Source organism: Orcinus orca, chromosome 5, assembly GCF_937001465.1.
Source record: "Orcinus orca chromosome 5, mOrcOrc1.1, whole genome shotgun sequence".
NCBI lineage: Eukaryota > Metazoa > Chordata > Mammalia > Artiodactyla > Delphinidae > Orcinus > Orcinus orca.
In genome coordinates, this window is record NC_064563.1 from 140,871,178 (window position 1) to 140,888,509 (window position 17,332).

The 17,332-nt window shown below is 45.3% G+C and overlaps 1 protein-coding gene across 4 annotated transcripts in view; it reads right to left on the reverse strand.

Annotated features, from left to right (window-relative positions):
- Positions 1-17,332, reverse strand: part of HLCS (holocarboxylase synthetase) — a 196,604-nt gene that overhangs the window by 172,490 nt on the left and 6,782 nt on the right. For all 4 annotated transcript variants that reach the window (XM_033418265.2, XM_033418266.2, XM_049710610.1 and 1 more), the window contains exons 3-4: positions 4,916-5,078; positions 2,385-3,331 (exon numbers count right to left, since the gene is read on the reverse strand). In XM_033418265.2, coding sequence (XP_033274156.1) covers positions 2,385-3,331; positions 4,916-5,078 — 1,110 coding nt within the window. The remainder of the gene's footprint in view (positions 1-2,384; positions 3,332-4,915; positions 5,079-17,332) is intronic.

Genomic DNA, 17,332 nt, shown 5'->3' on the forward strand with positions numbered 1-17,332 from the left:
CGGTCCGAAATCTCAACAGTGCCATGGTTGAGAAACTCTGCTATAAAAGTAGAATCACTTCTGCTATGTGCTAAGCTAATTAAGAACACAAAATATTTCAAATCCATTTCACAGGCTCTATTTGCACAACTTCATGCCCAACTCCTGGTCCATTTGATACATCGAATGTCAGCATTAACCCACAGCCTTAAACTTTCCCTGCAAATCTGATCAGCAGAAAAGTCCATCGAAATTTCCTTTTTCTGTACGACAACGAATGCCTTGCCTAAGGTCTCAGTGTCAGCTCCCTGGCTGTGAGACCACCACCTACGGAGCAGCTGCGGTTTGTTTTGTCCTTGAAGTTCTCCTCTTACTGGGTTACATCACTGCCCCATTTATTACAAAAATGAAGACTATGAAATTGAACAGGGAAAGAGGAAACTAACCAGCCTGGGCTAATATTTATTGGTTGATCTCGGCAGCAAGGTATGGTAGTGACGCAAGCCTGAGGAGAAAACAGTGACCCTGTCACACAGAGACTGGAAGTCATTTAAAATCAAAAATGACATTCTAATCCCCTGCATCTGATTTTTGAAGCTGCATCATGTTGCCTTTTATCCTAGGGCAATGCATGCATATCAAATTTTATGACAGTAACGGGGTCAATTTAAATGGCACAGCAAGCAGATTTGCTACGTAACTCAGAGAAATGGATCGCCCACAGTGCCGAATCAATTTTCTAGTACAAGTCTGTGCACAGGGGTGGTCAAATTCACTGCTGAAAGCTGAAATGAGGCTCTAGGAAGTCAGGTTTTTAAGTGGATTTTCTGAGTTACTATAGTTACCATATTTGCAGACAAAAAGATAAGAGGAACTTCATTAGGCCTCCAAAAACTAATTCATGTAGTTTGCAGCCCACATGAAACCTGCTTGCGTTGTACATATTCATCTGCGATGAACATGCATTGTACATGTTCATCTGCGAACATGTTCATGCCCCCTTAAAGAATGTTTGGTGAGAAAACCCAAGAGACTTAATTTCTAGGAGGGCTGGAGAGACGCACAGCATATGAAATGAAAGCATACCAAAAAAAAAAAAAAGGAAACAATTCGCTAACTCAATAAAAAGATCCTTATAACAAAACAAAATCTGTTAACACTCATCCTGGGAACCATTCTGGGCAAACTATCTACATCTACTTAGTCTTCTCATCAGATCATCAGGGACTTCCCTGGCGGTCCAGTGGTTAAGACTCCGCACTTCCATTGCAGGGGGCGCAGGTTTGATCCCTGGTCAGGGAACTAAGATCCCACATGCCGTGCAGTGCAGCCAAAAAGTAAAAAATAATCATAACATCATCAAATGCTTAAGGATGAGTGTTCATCTAAACTCTAACAAAAACTTCTGCCCGGGGACTTCCCTGGTGGTCCAGTGGTTAAGACTCCGCACTCCCAATTCAGGGGGCCCAGGTTCAACCCCTGGTCAGGGAACTATATCCCGCATGCCACCACTGAAAGATCCTGCATGCCACAACTAAGACCCAGAGCAGCTAAATAAGTAAATATTCAAAAAGGAAAAAAAAAAACTTTTGCCCAAAGGCTTAAAAGATTTGCAGTAAATGATCAAGAATTCTGAAGTAGTCTATCCTGCTACCATTTGCTTAAACAAACAGAAAGCTCAAAAGAAAAAGAATGCGGGGTGGGGGTGGGGGGAGAGAGAAACAGCAGATGAACCAAAGGAGCCCCCTTAGCACGGCAAGGGAAGTAAAATTTTCCTTTTATCTCTGTTTCCATTTTTTCTTACCTACGTATTCATTTGCTATAAATCGAAATCACTTCAATATTCTCTTATTTGAAACTGTTCTCAACACTTAGATTTTAAGACTGACAAATCATAAAGGAATTGAGGACCTGAAGGTGTTTTCCACACTCACTATCCCAGCAGTTGGTAAGCATTCACAGAAACCGCTGACAATGTTTTAATGCGATAGTTCCTACTGTTGGCAATTACCACCCCAAGGCACTCAATTCCCTTCATTAAATAACAGTTCGATTATATTAACTGAAGTGTGCTTTGAGGCAAGAGAGTGGGGACTGATGGATTTTAGAAGGAGTACTACCAGTGTATAGATCAAGACAAGAAACAAGTTTTGGCTAATTCTTGGTTAACCAGCGATCTTTAATTAGCCATAATACCTTCTGCCTCGTTCCTCCATCACAAGTATTTTGGTGAAACAGGATATCCACAGGAAGGCCTGCTACTCACCAGCGGCAGAAATTCCCAGCCAAAAGTCAGAAGTACCCCCCCCAGCACACAGACTCTCCAACCTTGCAAAGTCCGTCCTTCGAGAACGTATCCAATCAAAGAGACCCAAAGATCCTGACATGGACGCCGGCCTGCGTACCTGGCAAAGAACAGCTTCTCCTCCACGTGTTCCGAAAGGCACTTGCACAATCAGCCTGTCCTCGTCCTTGTTGTCCAGGTGGCCCTGGAGCTTGCCCAGGCTGAGCGGCTCCCCGGGGCCCCCCTCGTAAACGCAGCCGCTGCTCAGGACGCTGAGCCTCACCTGGCTCCAGTCCGCCTTGCAGAAAACCAAGCTCTGGACTGTGTCCTGCAGTGCGGCCTTCCTGGTCACCTGGAAGCCAGCAAGCGTGAAGGGCGATGACAGGCCCAGGACCTTCCCTCCCTGAGAAAGATAGGCCATGAACCTCCGGGACAGGTCCTCGGGGATGGACTCCCTCGTGGCAATGACCACCAACAGGCAGTTGTCTGGCCATGGGTCCCTGAGAGCACTTTCCAGCGGCAGGTGGTAGAGAGTGTAACAGTTGGTGTCCACGCAGTCGGCCAGAGCTGACCGGACTTGCTGGAGCCGGTCCAGGGCATCCTGGGAGTCGGACCCCACGTAGAGAAGGATGTTGGGTGCCTTTCCCGTGAGGTTGACCCTCCTCTGTTCTCTCTTGGGGCAGAGGTCATACGCGATACCCTCCAAACCACTGCTGTAGTCGTAGGGAAGATCTGGAATGTCCTCTGCAGAGGCAAACTTGACGGATTCGATGGTGCTGTTCTCAAGCTCCAGACACTCGTGGCAGCTAGAAAGATGGAGGTGACAGTGCTCGATGGAGCCCACGCCTCTGTCGCTCTCCCCGGCAGGCTCGCCCCCAGGGGCACCGCCTTGCCCCGGCGTGGGTGCGGAACCCAGAACCTGGTGGTCCTCTCTGCCAACGTGCTCCATAGCCTCCAGCTCAGGCTTGCTCTCAACAGAAGGTTCCGGCTGGGGCTCCAGGAGCTGGGCTGGCGTGTCTGAGGCCTGGTCCTTAAGTTCCTTCAGAGCAGAGTCATGCAAGTGGACAGCTAAAGAGAACAGAGAAGACAAGCCATCAACCTTCCGGTTTGTCACGCAGCTCAGCTCAGAACCTCAGGGCGCTCTCTGCGCTGCACGACCTACATTCCAGCGCAGCCCTCATTCCCCCCACCCCCAACTCTGAGGCCTCCTTTGGGAACCACATAACTGCTCCCACCTGCCAGGGGAGTGCCCCTGACAATTCCGAGTAAACTCGCACGTTTCCACACCTTTCCCGTACAGACCGGAACGCCTCAGACCCCCTTATTGTCTGGTGAAGAAAGTGAGATTCGGAGAGGTGATTTTGTCCACTTGCTTATAGATTCAATTTTGTGGCTATCAGTCTCCTATAGGATAATGGAACTCAAAAACAAGGCACATAGCTAGAGTCTATCCACGCACACCCCAGGAAAAAGCCACTCTCAGGACACTTCATTGGATCAACCGGGGAGAAGGATCTTGCCAGTGTCTTGACCCAGGTATGGAATATAAGTTCACAATCACTGATTCAAAAAACATTAACTGAGCACTTGCTAAACACCTGGCATGGTATTAGGCACATGCACATGGCCAATGGGGAAATGAAGTGATTTTCGCAAATTTCCAGAGCTGGTGACACTCATTGGCTCAAGATACAAATGAAAACTTCCTTGTAAGTCAATTATACTTCAATAAAATAAAATTTTAAACGTATATGTGTACATCGGCTTCCCTGGGGGTGCAGTGGTTGGGAGTCCACCTGTCAGTGCAGGGGACATGGGTTTGAGCCCTGGTCCGGGAGGATCCCACATGCCACGGAGCAACTAAGCCCATGAGCCACAACTACTGAGCCTGCGCTCTAGAGCCCGCGAGCCACAACTACTGAGCCTGCGTGCCACAACCGCTGGGGCCCATGTGCCTGAACCCCGTGCTCCGCAATGGTGGGGGGACCACCACAGTGAGGGGCCCGTGCACCGCAGTGGGGAGTGGCCCCTGCTCTCCGCAACTGGAGAAAGCCTGTGCGCAGCAACGAAGACCCAATGCCACCGGGAGTGAAATTAATTGATTAATTAATTAATTAAAATTATATATGTGTATACATAGACATAAAACAGACTTACATGGACATGGAAAGCCTACTTTTAAGCCTAATTAAGGAAGAAAATTTTGCGTGCTTCCTGAAAAAAGATGTGTCCCAAAATGATGTAGTATATATGTTTTAAGTTAAAAAAACTGTTAGATTTAGAACTTCATAGTAACACTGTCTATGCCTTCCATTCAGTTGAACTATGGTCTAGAAACAAGTTATACTGTATTAGAGTGTGTGAAATAAATATTATATGGGTTCTAAATTTGCATGCCATTTCATGAACAATGCAATTATGGGAAATCCTTGTTTAAGAATTTGAAAAGCACTAATGATATAGTCAGGGATAAGCACCTCAAAAAAAATAACTGACACATGTATGAATGTTATACTATTATGGTTCTATCCAACCTGCTGGCTGAATTAAGCTGCAGATAAGCATTGCCCTTAAGTCATACCAAACAGCAGTCCTTAAGCTCAGAACTAATGGCACACTACTATGATGAAAACATTTCCTAAGATGACTTACAAACGATCTTTTGGGGTATCAGTCCATTAGCCACCTGGAGTCTATCTTCAAGGAACGCCACTCCCAGCTTGCTGAAGTCATCCACACTTGCTCTGGCGATTAACTGATAAGGATCCCCAGGTCTGCAAGCTAACGGCAAGCAACAATCCGACCACTTCACAACCTGAGAAGAAGTGGGTGAGGGAGGAGGAAGAAAGGCAGGATGAGATTTTTCTTCTCTAAAATAACCAGATACTTTACTTTTCCCTTCAACTCCCACCATTATACTACAGTCAAACAATGAATTACTGGATAGTACATTTTAATATCAAAGATGTCCTGGTTCAAACATTCTCATTTCTACCTAACAGGGCTTACAAAGCACTAGATGTACTCTCTCATTTAAAAGTCATTAAAGTCTTAACTGCTTTTCAAGGGACTAAAAGGGGAAAGGGCCATTCCCTACATACTGGAAAGACATAAACTTGCCCTTCACTAACAGGATATAGGAGAGAACAAGTCTGCAATATCCAATGATTCATGGATATTCATTCACCCTTAGATCAGCTTTTCTCAAAGTGGGGTCCAAGACCCACTGCAACAGAACTCCCCGGGAGCAGATGAAAACTTCATGTTTCTGGGCACTACTCTCTGTCTGGTGCTTCAGACTCTCTGGAGTTGCAGCCCAGGAATCAGAAGTTTAAACATGCTTCCCATTGATTCCTGAATGTGAGAGCAACTGTCTCCAGAGAGCTCCGGCCTGTCGCAGTTCACATTTCCACCACAAGGGGGACAGGGAAAATGAGAGTAGACAAAGCTCAGTCCTTTAAGCCGGCGGTCCCCAAACTTTTTGGCACCAGGGACCAGTTTCGTGGAAGACAATTTTTCCACGGACCGGAGGAGGGGGGATGGTTTCGGGATGACTGAAGCACATTACAGTTATTGTGCACTTTATTTCTATTATTATTACACGGTAATATACAATGAGATAATTATACAACTCACCCTAATGCTGACAGGAGGCGGAGCTCAGGCAGTAATGCAAGCGGCGGGGAGCAGCTATAAATACAGATGAAGCTTCACTCGCCCATCCACCGCTCGCTCACCTCCTGCTGTGTGGCCTGGTTCCTAACAGGCAATGGACCAGTACCGGTCAGTGGTCCAAGGGTTGGGGGCCCCTGCTTTAAGCCTTCCAGTGTTTATGAAAAAATTTGAGACTGGGACAAGAAGGGGAGCCCCTTGGGGTTGGGAGCCTGGCTCTGGAGCCCTAGATCTGGGTCTGGGTCAAACTCTGCTAATCGTCTCAGAACCTCTCAAGTCTCAGCTTCTTCATTTCATAAAACAGGAATAATGATAGTACGCATCACTGTATGGGTTTGTTATGTTAATGAAATTAAAGAGTTTATGTAATGCCCCCAGTAGAAAGCTTGGGACAGAAAAAGTGTTTAATTAATGGAAACTGCTATTATTAGAATGTGGCTTTAAAAGCAATATTGAATATAGTGGTCCTTTTCCAAGATGCCATGAATAATTTCCCTACTTCCCAAAATCTTCTCAGGGATGTCCTGCCCCAAATTTCATGATCAGAGATATATACTTTTGAATTCCATTTTTTATATTGTTAGGTTAGGTTTTTAGAACTAACTCTTGCTGAAAACAATTTTAAAATGCTGGATATGGACTTCCCTGGTGGTCCAGTGGTTAAGAATCTGCCTTCCAATGCAGGGGACGCAGAATCAATCCCTGGTCGGGGAACCAAGATCCCACGTGTCACAGGGCAACTAAGCCCTTGTGCTGCAACTACTGAGTCCGTGCCACAACTACAGAGCCAAAGTGCCACAACTAAGACCCGACTCAGCAATAAATAAATAAATAAGTAAATGCTGGATAAATAAAGAAAACATCATTTCAAAAGCACTGGACAATTGACTAGATAATGAAGAACTTCTGGGCCAAATGCCAGGGTAAATCCTGAACCTACAGAGGTAAGGGGAATTCCCACAAGCCAAGGTACTTTGGCCCTGAGGTTACTTCTTATCCAGGAAACCTGGGATTTAAAAGTCAGGGCCGGGCTTCCCTGGTGGCGCAGTGGTTGAGAGTCCGTCTGCCAATGCAGGGGATACAGGTTTATGCCCCGGTCCGGGAGGATCCCACATGCCACGGAGCGGCTGGGCCCGTGAGCCATGGCAGCTGAGCCTGTGCGTCCGGAGCCTGTGCTCCGCAACGGGACAGGCCACAGCAGTGAGAGGCCCGCGTACCAAAAAAAAAACACTGCTAAAAGTCAGGGCCCATAAATAAACAAATAAATAAATGTCAGGGTAACTGGCATCAAGATAAACATATAGATCAATGGAATAGAACTGAGAGTATAGAAATAAACATATACATTTGTAGATGATTGATTTTGGACAAGGTTCCCAAGACAACTCAAAGGGAAAGAATCATCTTTTCAACAACTATGCTGGTACAACCAGATATCCACATGCAGAAGAATGAAGATGTACCCCTATCTCACACCATGTATTACCAGGTACAAAATTAACTGAAAATGGATCAAATCCTCAATGTAAGAGCTAAAACTACAAAACTCTTCGAAGAAAACATAGATAAATCGTCACGACCTTGGATCAGGCACTGGTTTCTCAGATAAGACACCAAAAGTACAAGCAACAAAAGAAAAAAATAAATAAATTGGACTTCATCAAAATTTTTGAGTGGGACTTCCCTGGTGACGCAGTGGTTAAGAATCCTCCTACCAGGGGCTTCCCTGGTGGCGCAGTGGTTGAGAGTCCACCTGCCGATGCAGGGGACGCCGTTTCGTGCCCCGGTCCGGGAAGATCCCACATGCTGCGGAGCGGCTGGGCCCGTGAGCCATGGCCGCTGAGCCTGCGCGTCCGGAGCCTGTGCTCGGCAACGGGAGAGGCCACAACAGTGAGAGGCCCGTGTGCCGCAAAAAAAAAAAAAAAAAAAAAAAAAAAAGAATCCTCCTGCCAATACAGGGGACATGGGTTAGAGCCCTGGTCCAGGAAGATCCCACATGCCACAGAGCAACTAAGCCCATGCGCCACAACTACTGAGCCTACGCTCTAGAGCCCAAGAGCCACAACTACTGAAGCCCATGTGCCTAGAGCCCGTGCTCCGCAATAAGAGAAGCCACCACAATGAGAAGACTGTGCACCACAATGAAGAGTAGCCCCCGCTCGTCGCAACTAGAGAAAGCCCACGGGCAGCAAGAAAGACCCAACACAGCCAAAAATAAATTAATTAAATAAATAAATTTATTTTTTTAAAAAATTTGTGCTTCAAAGAACACTTTCAAGAAAGTGAAAAAACAACCCACAAAATGGGAGAAAATATTTGCAAATCATGTATCTGATAAGAGATTTGTATCCACAATATATAAAGAATTCCCACAACTCAACAATAAAAAGACAAATACCCAATTTAAAAATGGGCAAAGGATCTGACTGGACATTTCCCCAAAGAAAATATACAAGTGGCAATAGCACTTGAAAAGATGCTCAACACCATTCATCATTAGAGAAATGCAAATCAAAACTACAATGAGATGGACTCCCCTGGTGGCGCAATGGTTAAGAATCCGACTGCCAATGCAGGGGACACGGGTTCGAGGCCTGGTCCGGGAAGATCTCACGTGCCGTGGAGCAATTAAGCCCGTGTGCCACAACTACTGAGCCTGCGCTCTAGAGCCCACAAGCCACAACTACTGAGCCCGTGTGCCACAACTACTGAAGCCCGCACGCCTAGAGCCCGAGCTCCACAAGAGAAGCCACCGCAATGAGAAGCCCGTGCACTGCAACGAAGAGTAGCCCCGGCTCGTCGCAACTAGAGAAAGCCCGCGTGCAGCAACGAAGACCCAACGCAGCCAAAAATAAATTTAAAAAAAAAATCACTACAATGAGATACTTCATCCTCAACTAGGATGGCTAAAATCAAAAAGATGGACAATAGGGAATTTCCTGGTGGTCCAGTGGTTAGGACTCCACGCTTTCACTGCCAATCGGGTTCAGTCCCTGTCAGGGAACTAATATCTCACATGCCATGAAGCGTGGCCAAAAAAAAAAAAGATGGACAATAACAAATGTTGAGGATGTTGAGAAATCAGAACCCCAGTACACTGCTGGTAGAAATGTAACAGGGTGCACGCTCCTTGGAAGAGTTCATCAGTTCCTCAAAAAGCTAAACAGAGTTTCCAAAGAACCCAGAAATTCCACTCCTAGGTATATACCTAAGAGAACTAAAAATATACATCTACACACAACACAAGTACACAAGTGTTCATAGCAGCATTATTAATAATAGCCAATGAGTAGAAATACCCCAAATGTCCATCAACAGATAAATGGATAAATAAAATGTATATATCCATACAATGGGATATTATTCAGCCATGAAAGGGAATGAAGAACTGATACATGTTACAATGTAGATGAATCTTGAATACATTATGCTAAGTCTAGGAAGCCAATCACTAAAGGTCACATATTATATGATTCTATTTGTATGAAATATTCAAATCAGACAAATCTGTAGAGTTGGAAAGTAGATTAGTGGCTCCCAGGGACAGGACCACTGGAGAGTGACTGCAAATAGGTACACAATTTTTTTTGGGGGGGGGGGTGATAAAAATGTTCCAGAATTAGATGGTGGTGATGACTGCACAACTACTGAATTGTAATTATACACTTTAAAAGGATGAAATTCATGGTATGTGAATTGTATCTCAATTTTAAAAAGAAAAAGAAAAGAGTCTGGAGTCCTCCAAGGTTCAAAACTACCCCACAGAATCATTATGCCTTAGTATTTCATTTTTCTCCTTAAAGAGAATTCAAACTGAATTTAACTTTTCTCCTTAGGCAAACAATAATTTTTAAAGTTGAGAAAGAGTGTCTTCGAGGGAAAAATAATAAATGCAAGCCTTTATGGTCAAAAGGTCGAAACGCACTAATCAGTCTAGCCTGTTTCGAGAAAGAGAAAGCTCTACATGTAGCTTTCCCTCCCTTTTACCACCTACTTCTCCCACCTCCTCCCAGACATCCAGCCAGAGTGAGGAGGATTCACCTGGAGGGGCCAGCCTGACCAACGCTTCCGTAGGACTCTGCATTTCAAATAGGACACCTTTGATCCAGGGTGAAGAGTTGAAGTCTACAATTCAGACAAATATTTAGTTGATTCCCAGCTTTGAGAATGCAGGAAGGATGTCAGCTCAGGAGGATGAGAAGATAAAGTATCGCCTTGGCAAGAGCTGACTTTTCAGATGAGGGTGAATGGGAAACATGAAAAGGAGCGATGCAACCTCCTGCATGAGGCTAAAAGCATCTTTGTTCTCAGCGCTATCGCTGGCAGAATAAGGACAAATACTCAGCCAGGGGAGATACAGCCCAGAATTTAGTTGTTCAGACGTTGATGTAGCACCCTGCTGCAGCGGGCACTGGCGTGGAGCTGTGCCTCAAAGTAAGCACTTCCTGTAAAAGGAGCCAACAATGAAATCCTCACACCCAGGAGAGACGCAGGAGATAAAGCAAGGGGGGAAGGACAGGAAGCAGCCAGAGAACAATATATACACACGTCCCTGATCAAGTTTCTCAACTAGGCCGGCTGTTTCCTCACCTCAGTGCATTTCCTTTTTCTAGGAACGTGGTCCGTGAACCACAGACCATGCAAACTCCTCCAAGCAGCACTGCGGCCCCGATCAAAGCAAAGCCGCAGTGTCACCGGGACTCATCCAGGGTGTCTGCCATCCGCCCGGTGGCTAAAAGCAAACAGGCCACTTCCCATATGCACTTCCAACTGGAGACAAAGGGACAGAGGAAGAAAGGGGAAGTCAAGCAAAAGGCTTACTCCCCAAGATCAAAGGCAAAGAAGCCCTGGTCATCCCTAAACAAGGGGATGTCCTCCTCTCCTGTGCAGCCTGCAGAAAGCCCTTCCATGACCCGAGCTTGGGACTTGAGGCTGCAGTGACTACACTGATGTGTCCACTCCACTCGACTCAACACACACGTGCACCAGGAAGGGGATCCAGGGACCAACGGAATGGGGTTAAACTCTCTACAACAAATTGCCCTTCCCAAGGCTGCCTGCAGCAGGTGCGGAGCTGAAGTTCTGCAGCTAATCGGGCAATGGGAATCCCAACAACCAGTTAGGTGATGGTTAATCTATGTGCCAACTCAGCTAGGCCACGGTACCTGGACATTTGGCCAAACATCAGTCCAGAGGTGACTGTGAAGATATTTTTTAGATGTGGTTCACATTTAAAATGAGTCAGCTTTGAGTAGATTATCCTCTGTAATGTGGATGGGCCGCATCTAATCAGTTGAAGGCCTTACAAGGAAAAGACTGAGGTTCCCAGGGGAAGAGGGAATTCTGCCTCTAGACTGCCTTCAGACTCAAACTGCAACATCTATCTCCCCTGAGTTTCCAGCCTCCGGCCTGCCCTGCAAATTTGACACCACAATCACGTGAGCCAATTCCTTAAAATAATCTCTTTCTTTCTGTTTCTCTCCCCCGCCACTTCCTCCCTCTCTCTCCCTATATATGTACACATATATGTATATGTATGTATGTATGATGCATGCATGTGCGCACGCACGCACGCACACACACACACCCTATTCTGTTTCTCAAGAGAACCCAGATAAATACAAGTTACAATCCGTTACCCTGAATAAGATCAATGTCACAGCATCGACACTGCTAATTTTCTGGCTCTTTGTTTCTCCTCTGACAAATCAGTGTAATTACATGCTAGGTTTTTAAACATCTAGTAATGAATTGAATGAAGGAGGGCTAGACACTCAGAGATGTGAAGAATCTGAAACCAGGGGAGTAAGGGGAAGAGGTTATTTCTTACTTTCAGTTATTCTCAATGCCTTTTGGGTTTCAAAACAGAAAGGATACAGGAGTACTACAAAATTCATTTTCACTCTATTATTTAAAAAGATACTATGGTGCTCTTAAGAGAAGGGTGTTGGAAAACCAAGTGACAGTGTAAGGGATATGACAAGTCCACAGCAAGCAAGAGCTGAAATAATAAAGTGACCCAGGTGAGACTTAAGGTGGTTCTGCAAAACCGTAACTGACCAGAAACTCAAGAAAAAGGGTGGTCTACGTGTTCTAATTTTCTGAATAAATGAGAGCTAATCAGAAAATAATAGAAATACCCTTGTTGTCATAATCTTTTTCTATTATGTGTGTTCTTCTTCTTTTTTTTTTTAACTTTTTTCTTTTTGGCCACGCAGCTCACAGGGTCTTAGTTCCCAGACCAGGGATCGAACCCATGCCCCCTGCAATGAAAGCACAGAGTCTTAACCACTGGACTGCCAGGGAAGTCCCTATCATGTGTGTTCTTTAGATGCTCCATAAGCACCTGAGACCCAATGTCTACAGTGTACTGCACTAGCATCCCCAATTGTTCACTTTATATCCCTGCCCCACTGATGTTGGTAACCCGAGGAAGAGGAGAAGTTTTAACAGACATACCAAGTGTTCTGGTTATCCGGTAACAAACCACCCCAAAATTTAGTGGCTTACACTCATCATTTATTTTGCTCACAAATCTCAATTTGGGCAGAGCTTAACGAGGACGGCTCAACTCCGCTCCACATGGCATCAGCGAGGATGGTTCAACTGGGCCTGGACGATCCACCTCCAAGGTGGCTTCCTCACACAGCTGGCAAGCTGGAGCCGCCTGCCAGCTGGGAACTCAACTAGGACGGTCCACTGAGGGCCTCAGTTCTTCTTCATGGGAACCTTGCCACAGGGCAGCTTGGGCTTCCTTACAGCATGGGAGCTAGGTTCCAAGAATCCAGGTGGAAGCTGTAAGGTTTCTTATGATCTAGCCTTGGAGGCCCCGGAATGTCTCTTCTACCACATCCTATTAGATAAACAAATCACCAAGGTCAGCCTAGATTCAAGAGAGGGGTATAAGACTCCCCCTCTCAATAAGAGAAAGGAATTTGCAGCCATCTTAAATCTACTACACTGAGTTTCAGCCAGCTGTCTCACTCCTCCACTCTGTGTGAGACAGACATGCTCTTTTGGTCTGGTCCCTGCAAGGGCAAGATGTGTGGAGCAGAGCCTAGAGAAGTCGCAGCTTGAAACAGCAGCAGCAAACCTGCTCAGCCTACGTGTGACATGAGCAAAAACAAAGATTTGTTGTTAGAAGCCACTGAAATTCTGAGGTCACCTGTTATTTCAGCAAAGCTGACTAAAACAATGGGCAAAACTGCATTCTTTACAGGGGTCCCTCCACCAGCCCCTCCTGCCGTATTCCCTGTCTCCAGGAATGACCCACCATCCACCCCCAAATCCCTCATCATCTCATAAAAAGTTCCTACATTTGGCCCCGTCTCCCCTTCCTATTACCAATACTCTGTGAGGCTCGTCTCCGTTCCCACATGGAGTACAACCTGTTCCAGGTTTGCCTCCCTCCAATCCAGTCTCCAATCTGCCTGAATTGTGATCTTTCTAACGTACAAATCTGCTAATTCTGCTAAAAAAAAATTTTTTTAAAGGGAAAAGAAAACCAAAAAAGAATAATAATTTTTTTAAAAAAGAAAAGAAAAAAGTTTTAGCCTACTGTCCATAGGATAAAGTCCAAATTCCTAACTAGTGCAAAGAAAACTTTTACAATCTGTGTATCCTGTGTATTTGCCATACTATTAAAGAACATTCAGTTTTGCTACACAAAAAACAAGAACAACAAACAGCATGAAGGTCATAGATATATTAAGTCAGTAACTTTTAAGACGTGCTAAAGGTAGGGGAGACAAAAGGAACGTATGTGTGTTGAACATAGATAAAAGGGACAGACCAAAAGACAGTATTCCTCCTAAGCAGAAAGTCATGGATGGACCAAGTAAATCTTAAATATTAGTAAGACACAAATCATGCCACCTCCAGATTGACAGTTATGTCATCCCTAAATCAGCCACCCATTAAGGTCCCATGCATATTCTGCCTAGAAATACAGGTAAAATGCACAGCTTCTCAGCAGGTCACTAGTAAGCCACAGCTCTTCCAGGCATACATGTCCCAAATCTCTCTAACAGAACAAGTGTGTGCCGGCCACAGGCTTCCTCCATCTGCCAAGTCCCCTGTTTAACCTCAACTCTGGTCCTTGTAACCACACCCTTGGCGGGGAAGGCAGATGCAGCAGAGAGAGACAGGATGTGTGAACACTGCCTAGCTCAGGGGTGCAGTACTGCAAAAAAAAAAAAAATTAAAAAAACCTCAGATATTACTTCCCTCCCCTGGAACATCCTTCCTGACGCCACCACATCTGGATAGATTCACCATCACCCCTATACTTGCTTTCCCAGAGCACTTTTCACAATGAACTTTTTTTTTTTTTTTTTTTTTGCGGCACGCGGGCCTCTCACTGTTGTGGCCTCTCCCGTTGCGGAGCATAGGCTCCGGACGCGCAGGCTCAGCAGCCATGGCTCACGGGCCCAGCCGCCTCGCGGCATGTGGGATCTTCCCGGACCGGGGCACGAACCCGTGTCCCCTGCATCAGCAGGCGGACTCTCAACCACTGCGCCACCAGGGAAGCCCCACAATGAACTTTAATCGTTCCTTTCCTTAGCTGTCTTCTCCCTGACACTGTGAGCTCCTTAAGATGACCGTGACTGTCGTCTCTAAATGCATCTTTCATCTCCATACGACATACCTCCAGCCCTAGTACACAATCTGGCACATAATAGGCACTCAGTAAACCTTGGATGGAGGAATGAATGAAGGCCTTGATAGAACAATAGGAACTTGAGTGAATTTTCTGTAATAAGAGAACTGTGTAAGTTCTTTGGGTCAGAGATTCTTACAGAACAGGACTGCTAATGTAAGCACAGAAGATACTGAAAATTGAGCTGAATCTGCCACAACCCATTGGTATCTACTATGGCACCTAACAAAATAATTAGAACACGGTCTACTGTGCAATAAATATCTGTTAGTGAAAGAATGACTAAGTGAAAATAGGAATATGTGAATGCTACATTTTTAAAATTTAATTCCTGAGATTCATTCATTTGCTGTTGGAGGTGTGTAGAAAAACCACAGATGCAAGCCAACTGAGATATCCAAAGTTTCAAAAGATGTCATTTTCTGACATCCGTAAGAACGGTACTGCATCTGTAAGCATGGTATGGTACAATCCTAAAAATGGGAAAGAATGTAAGGTCTCAACAAGTTCAAAAGTCTTTCCTCCATAATGTATTTGCTGTTAAATATCTTAGGATCCTGTCAAATTCAAATGACTTTAGAGTTAGGTGAAAAATACATAGAGTCATAAGAGCCCCCAAGCTGCAAAATCCCATCAAACAATCAACCTGAATGGTAACAGCAGACCGAGAAGACAGAGACCTGTGAAATCAACTCCTTTTTAAGATCTGAAGCCCAGGGACTTCCCTGGGGCGCAGTGGTTAAGAATCTGCCTGCCAATGCAGGGGACACGGGTTCGTGCCCTGGTCCGGGAAGATCCCACATGCCGCAGAGCAACTAAGCCCGTGTGCTGCAACTACTGAGCCTGTGCTCTAGAGCTCACGAGTCACAACTACTGAGCCCACGTGCCACAGCTACTGAAGCCCGCGGACCTAGAGACCGTGCTCCGCAATAGGAGAAGCCACCGCAATGAGAAGCCCGCACGCTGCAATGAAGAGTAGCCCCCGCTCACCGCAACTAGAGAAAGCCCTCGCGCAGCAGCGAAGACCCAGTGCAGCCAGAAGTAAATAAATAAAAATAAATTTATTTTTTAAAAAAAGATCTGAAGCCCAGTTTACAAAATGGAGCTCTGTGTAATAGCCAGAGTGGTCCAACATATGGCTCTAGACATCTCCAGCTCCTGGCTGCAAGACCCACCAAACCCTCTGATCACAAAAAAGATGAGTTAACTGGATAGTACCCTTGGTGGGTAGGCATCATTCTACCCCCAGAAAGTTAAGAATTAAGTAACCGCCATTAAGCGAGATCTTAATTATATTACCCTTAGAAGGTAAATTAAATAACTGTGACAGAAATGCTAATTATCTGCCAATATCTAGCCTTTTTTTCTCCCTTGTAATAACAGAACTCCAGGTTTCTACCGAATCCATGGCTGTCCAGCTATGGACTGCATTTCTCAGCCTCCCCTGCAGCTAAGTGATGGGAGCAGAAGTGACAAGTGAAAGTTCTAGATCACAGTTTTAAAGAGGAACCTGGTTGGTCCCTACCGTCCTTCATCCCCCATTCTGAGGGCTGGGATGTGGATGAGGTTGGCAGTGGGGGGGCGGGGGGGTAGCAGGAACCAGCCTCCACCAAGAGAGAGAAGAAGGATGGCAGAGGGGAGACAACAGAGCAACAAGATAGAAGGGAGCTGGGTCCCTGGATGGCCTTCCAGAGCAGGACCACGCCTTCAGAGATGAGTAAACTTCTTCTTTGAACCACTGTGGGCTGGGTATCATTTGTTACAACAGCTTAGACTGTACGTTACATAATACAGTAACTGTGCTGCTTAAGATGCTGTGTGTGGACTTCCCTGGCAGTCCAGTGGTTAAGACTCCGTGCTTCCACCGAAGGATTCGATCCCCGGTCGGGGAACTAAGATCCCACAAGCCACAAAGCGTGGCCAAAACAATAAATAAATAAATAAAATATTTTAAATGCTATGTGTATAAAGATATACACTAAGTAACAACAATTTAGGAAATTAAGAGCACAGCAGTCATATTTTTGTGTTAAAAAGGAATCCATGCATATTTAATATTTTATGTAATTGCAATATTTTAGAAGTTCTGGCCCTCATTTTAAATTGAAATCTTACTAAATATATATAGCATTAGAATATATTAAAAAATTTCAAGGGCTTCCCTGGTGGCACAGTGGTTGAGAATCCGCCTGCCAATGCAGGGGACACGGGTTCGAGCCCTGGTCCAGAAAGATCCCACATGCCACAGAGCAACTAAGCCCCTGCGCCACAACTACTGAAGCCCATACGCCTAGGGCCCGTGCTCCTCAACAGAAGCCACCGCAATGAGAAACCCGCGCACGGCAACGAAGAGTAGCCCCCTCTCGCCACAACTAGAGAAAGCCCACACACAGCAACAAAGACCCAACGCAGCCAAAAATAAATAATAAATAAATTTTTTTTAAAAAAGAAAACTTCAACCTTTAATCTGATAACTTCAGTTTTCTTATCTTTAGAAATGACAATAATGGACTTTCCTGGCAGTCCAGTGGTTAAGACTCCACGATTCCACTGAAGGGGGCAAGGGTTCGATCTCTGGCTGGGGAACTAAGATCCCACATGCCACACACCACAGCCAAAAAAAAAAAAAAAAAATTACAATAATACCTTGTAGAATTGTAAGCATTACAGGTAATACATATACATGCCAAGCAGGGGCTCAATAAATTTTATCATTATTATCATAAGTATATATAAGG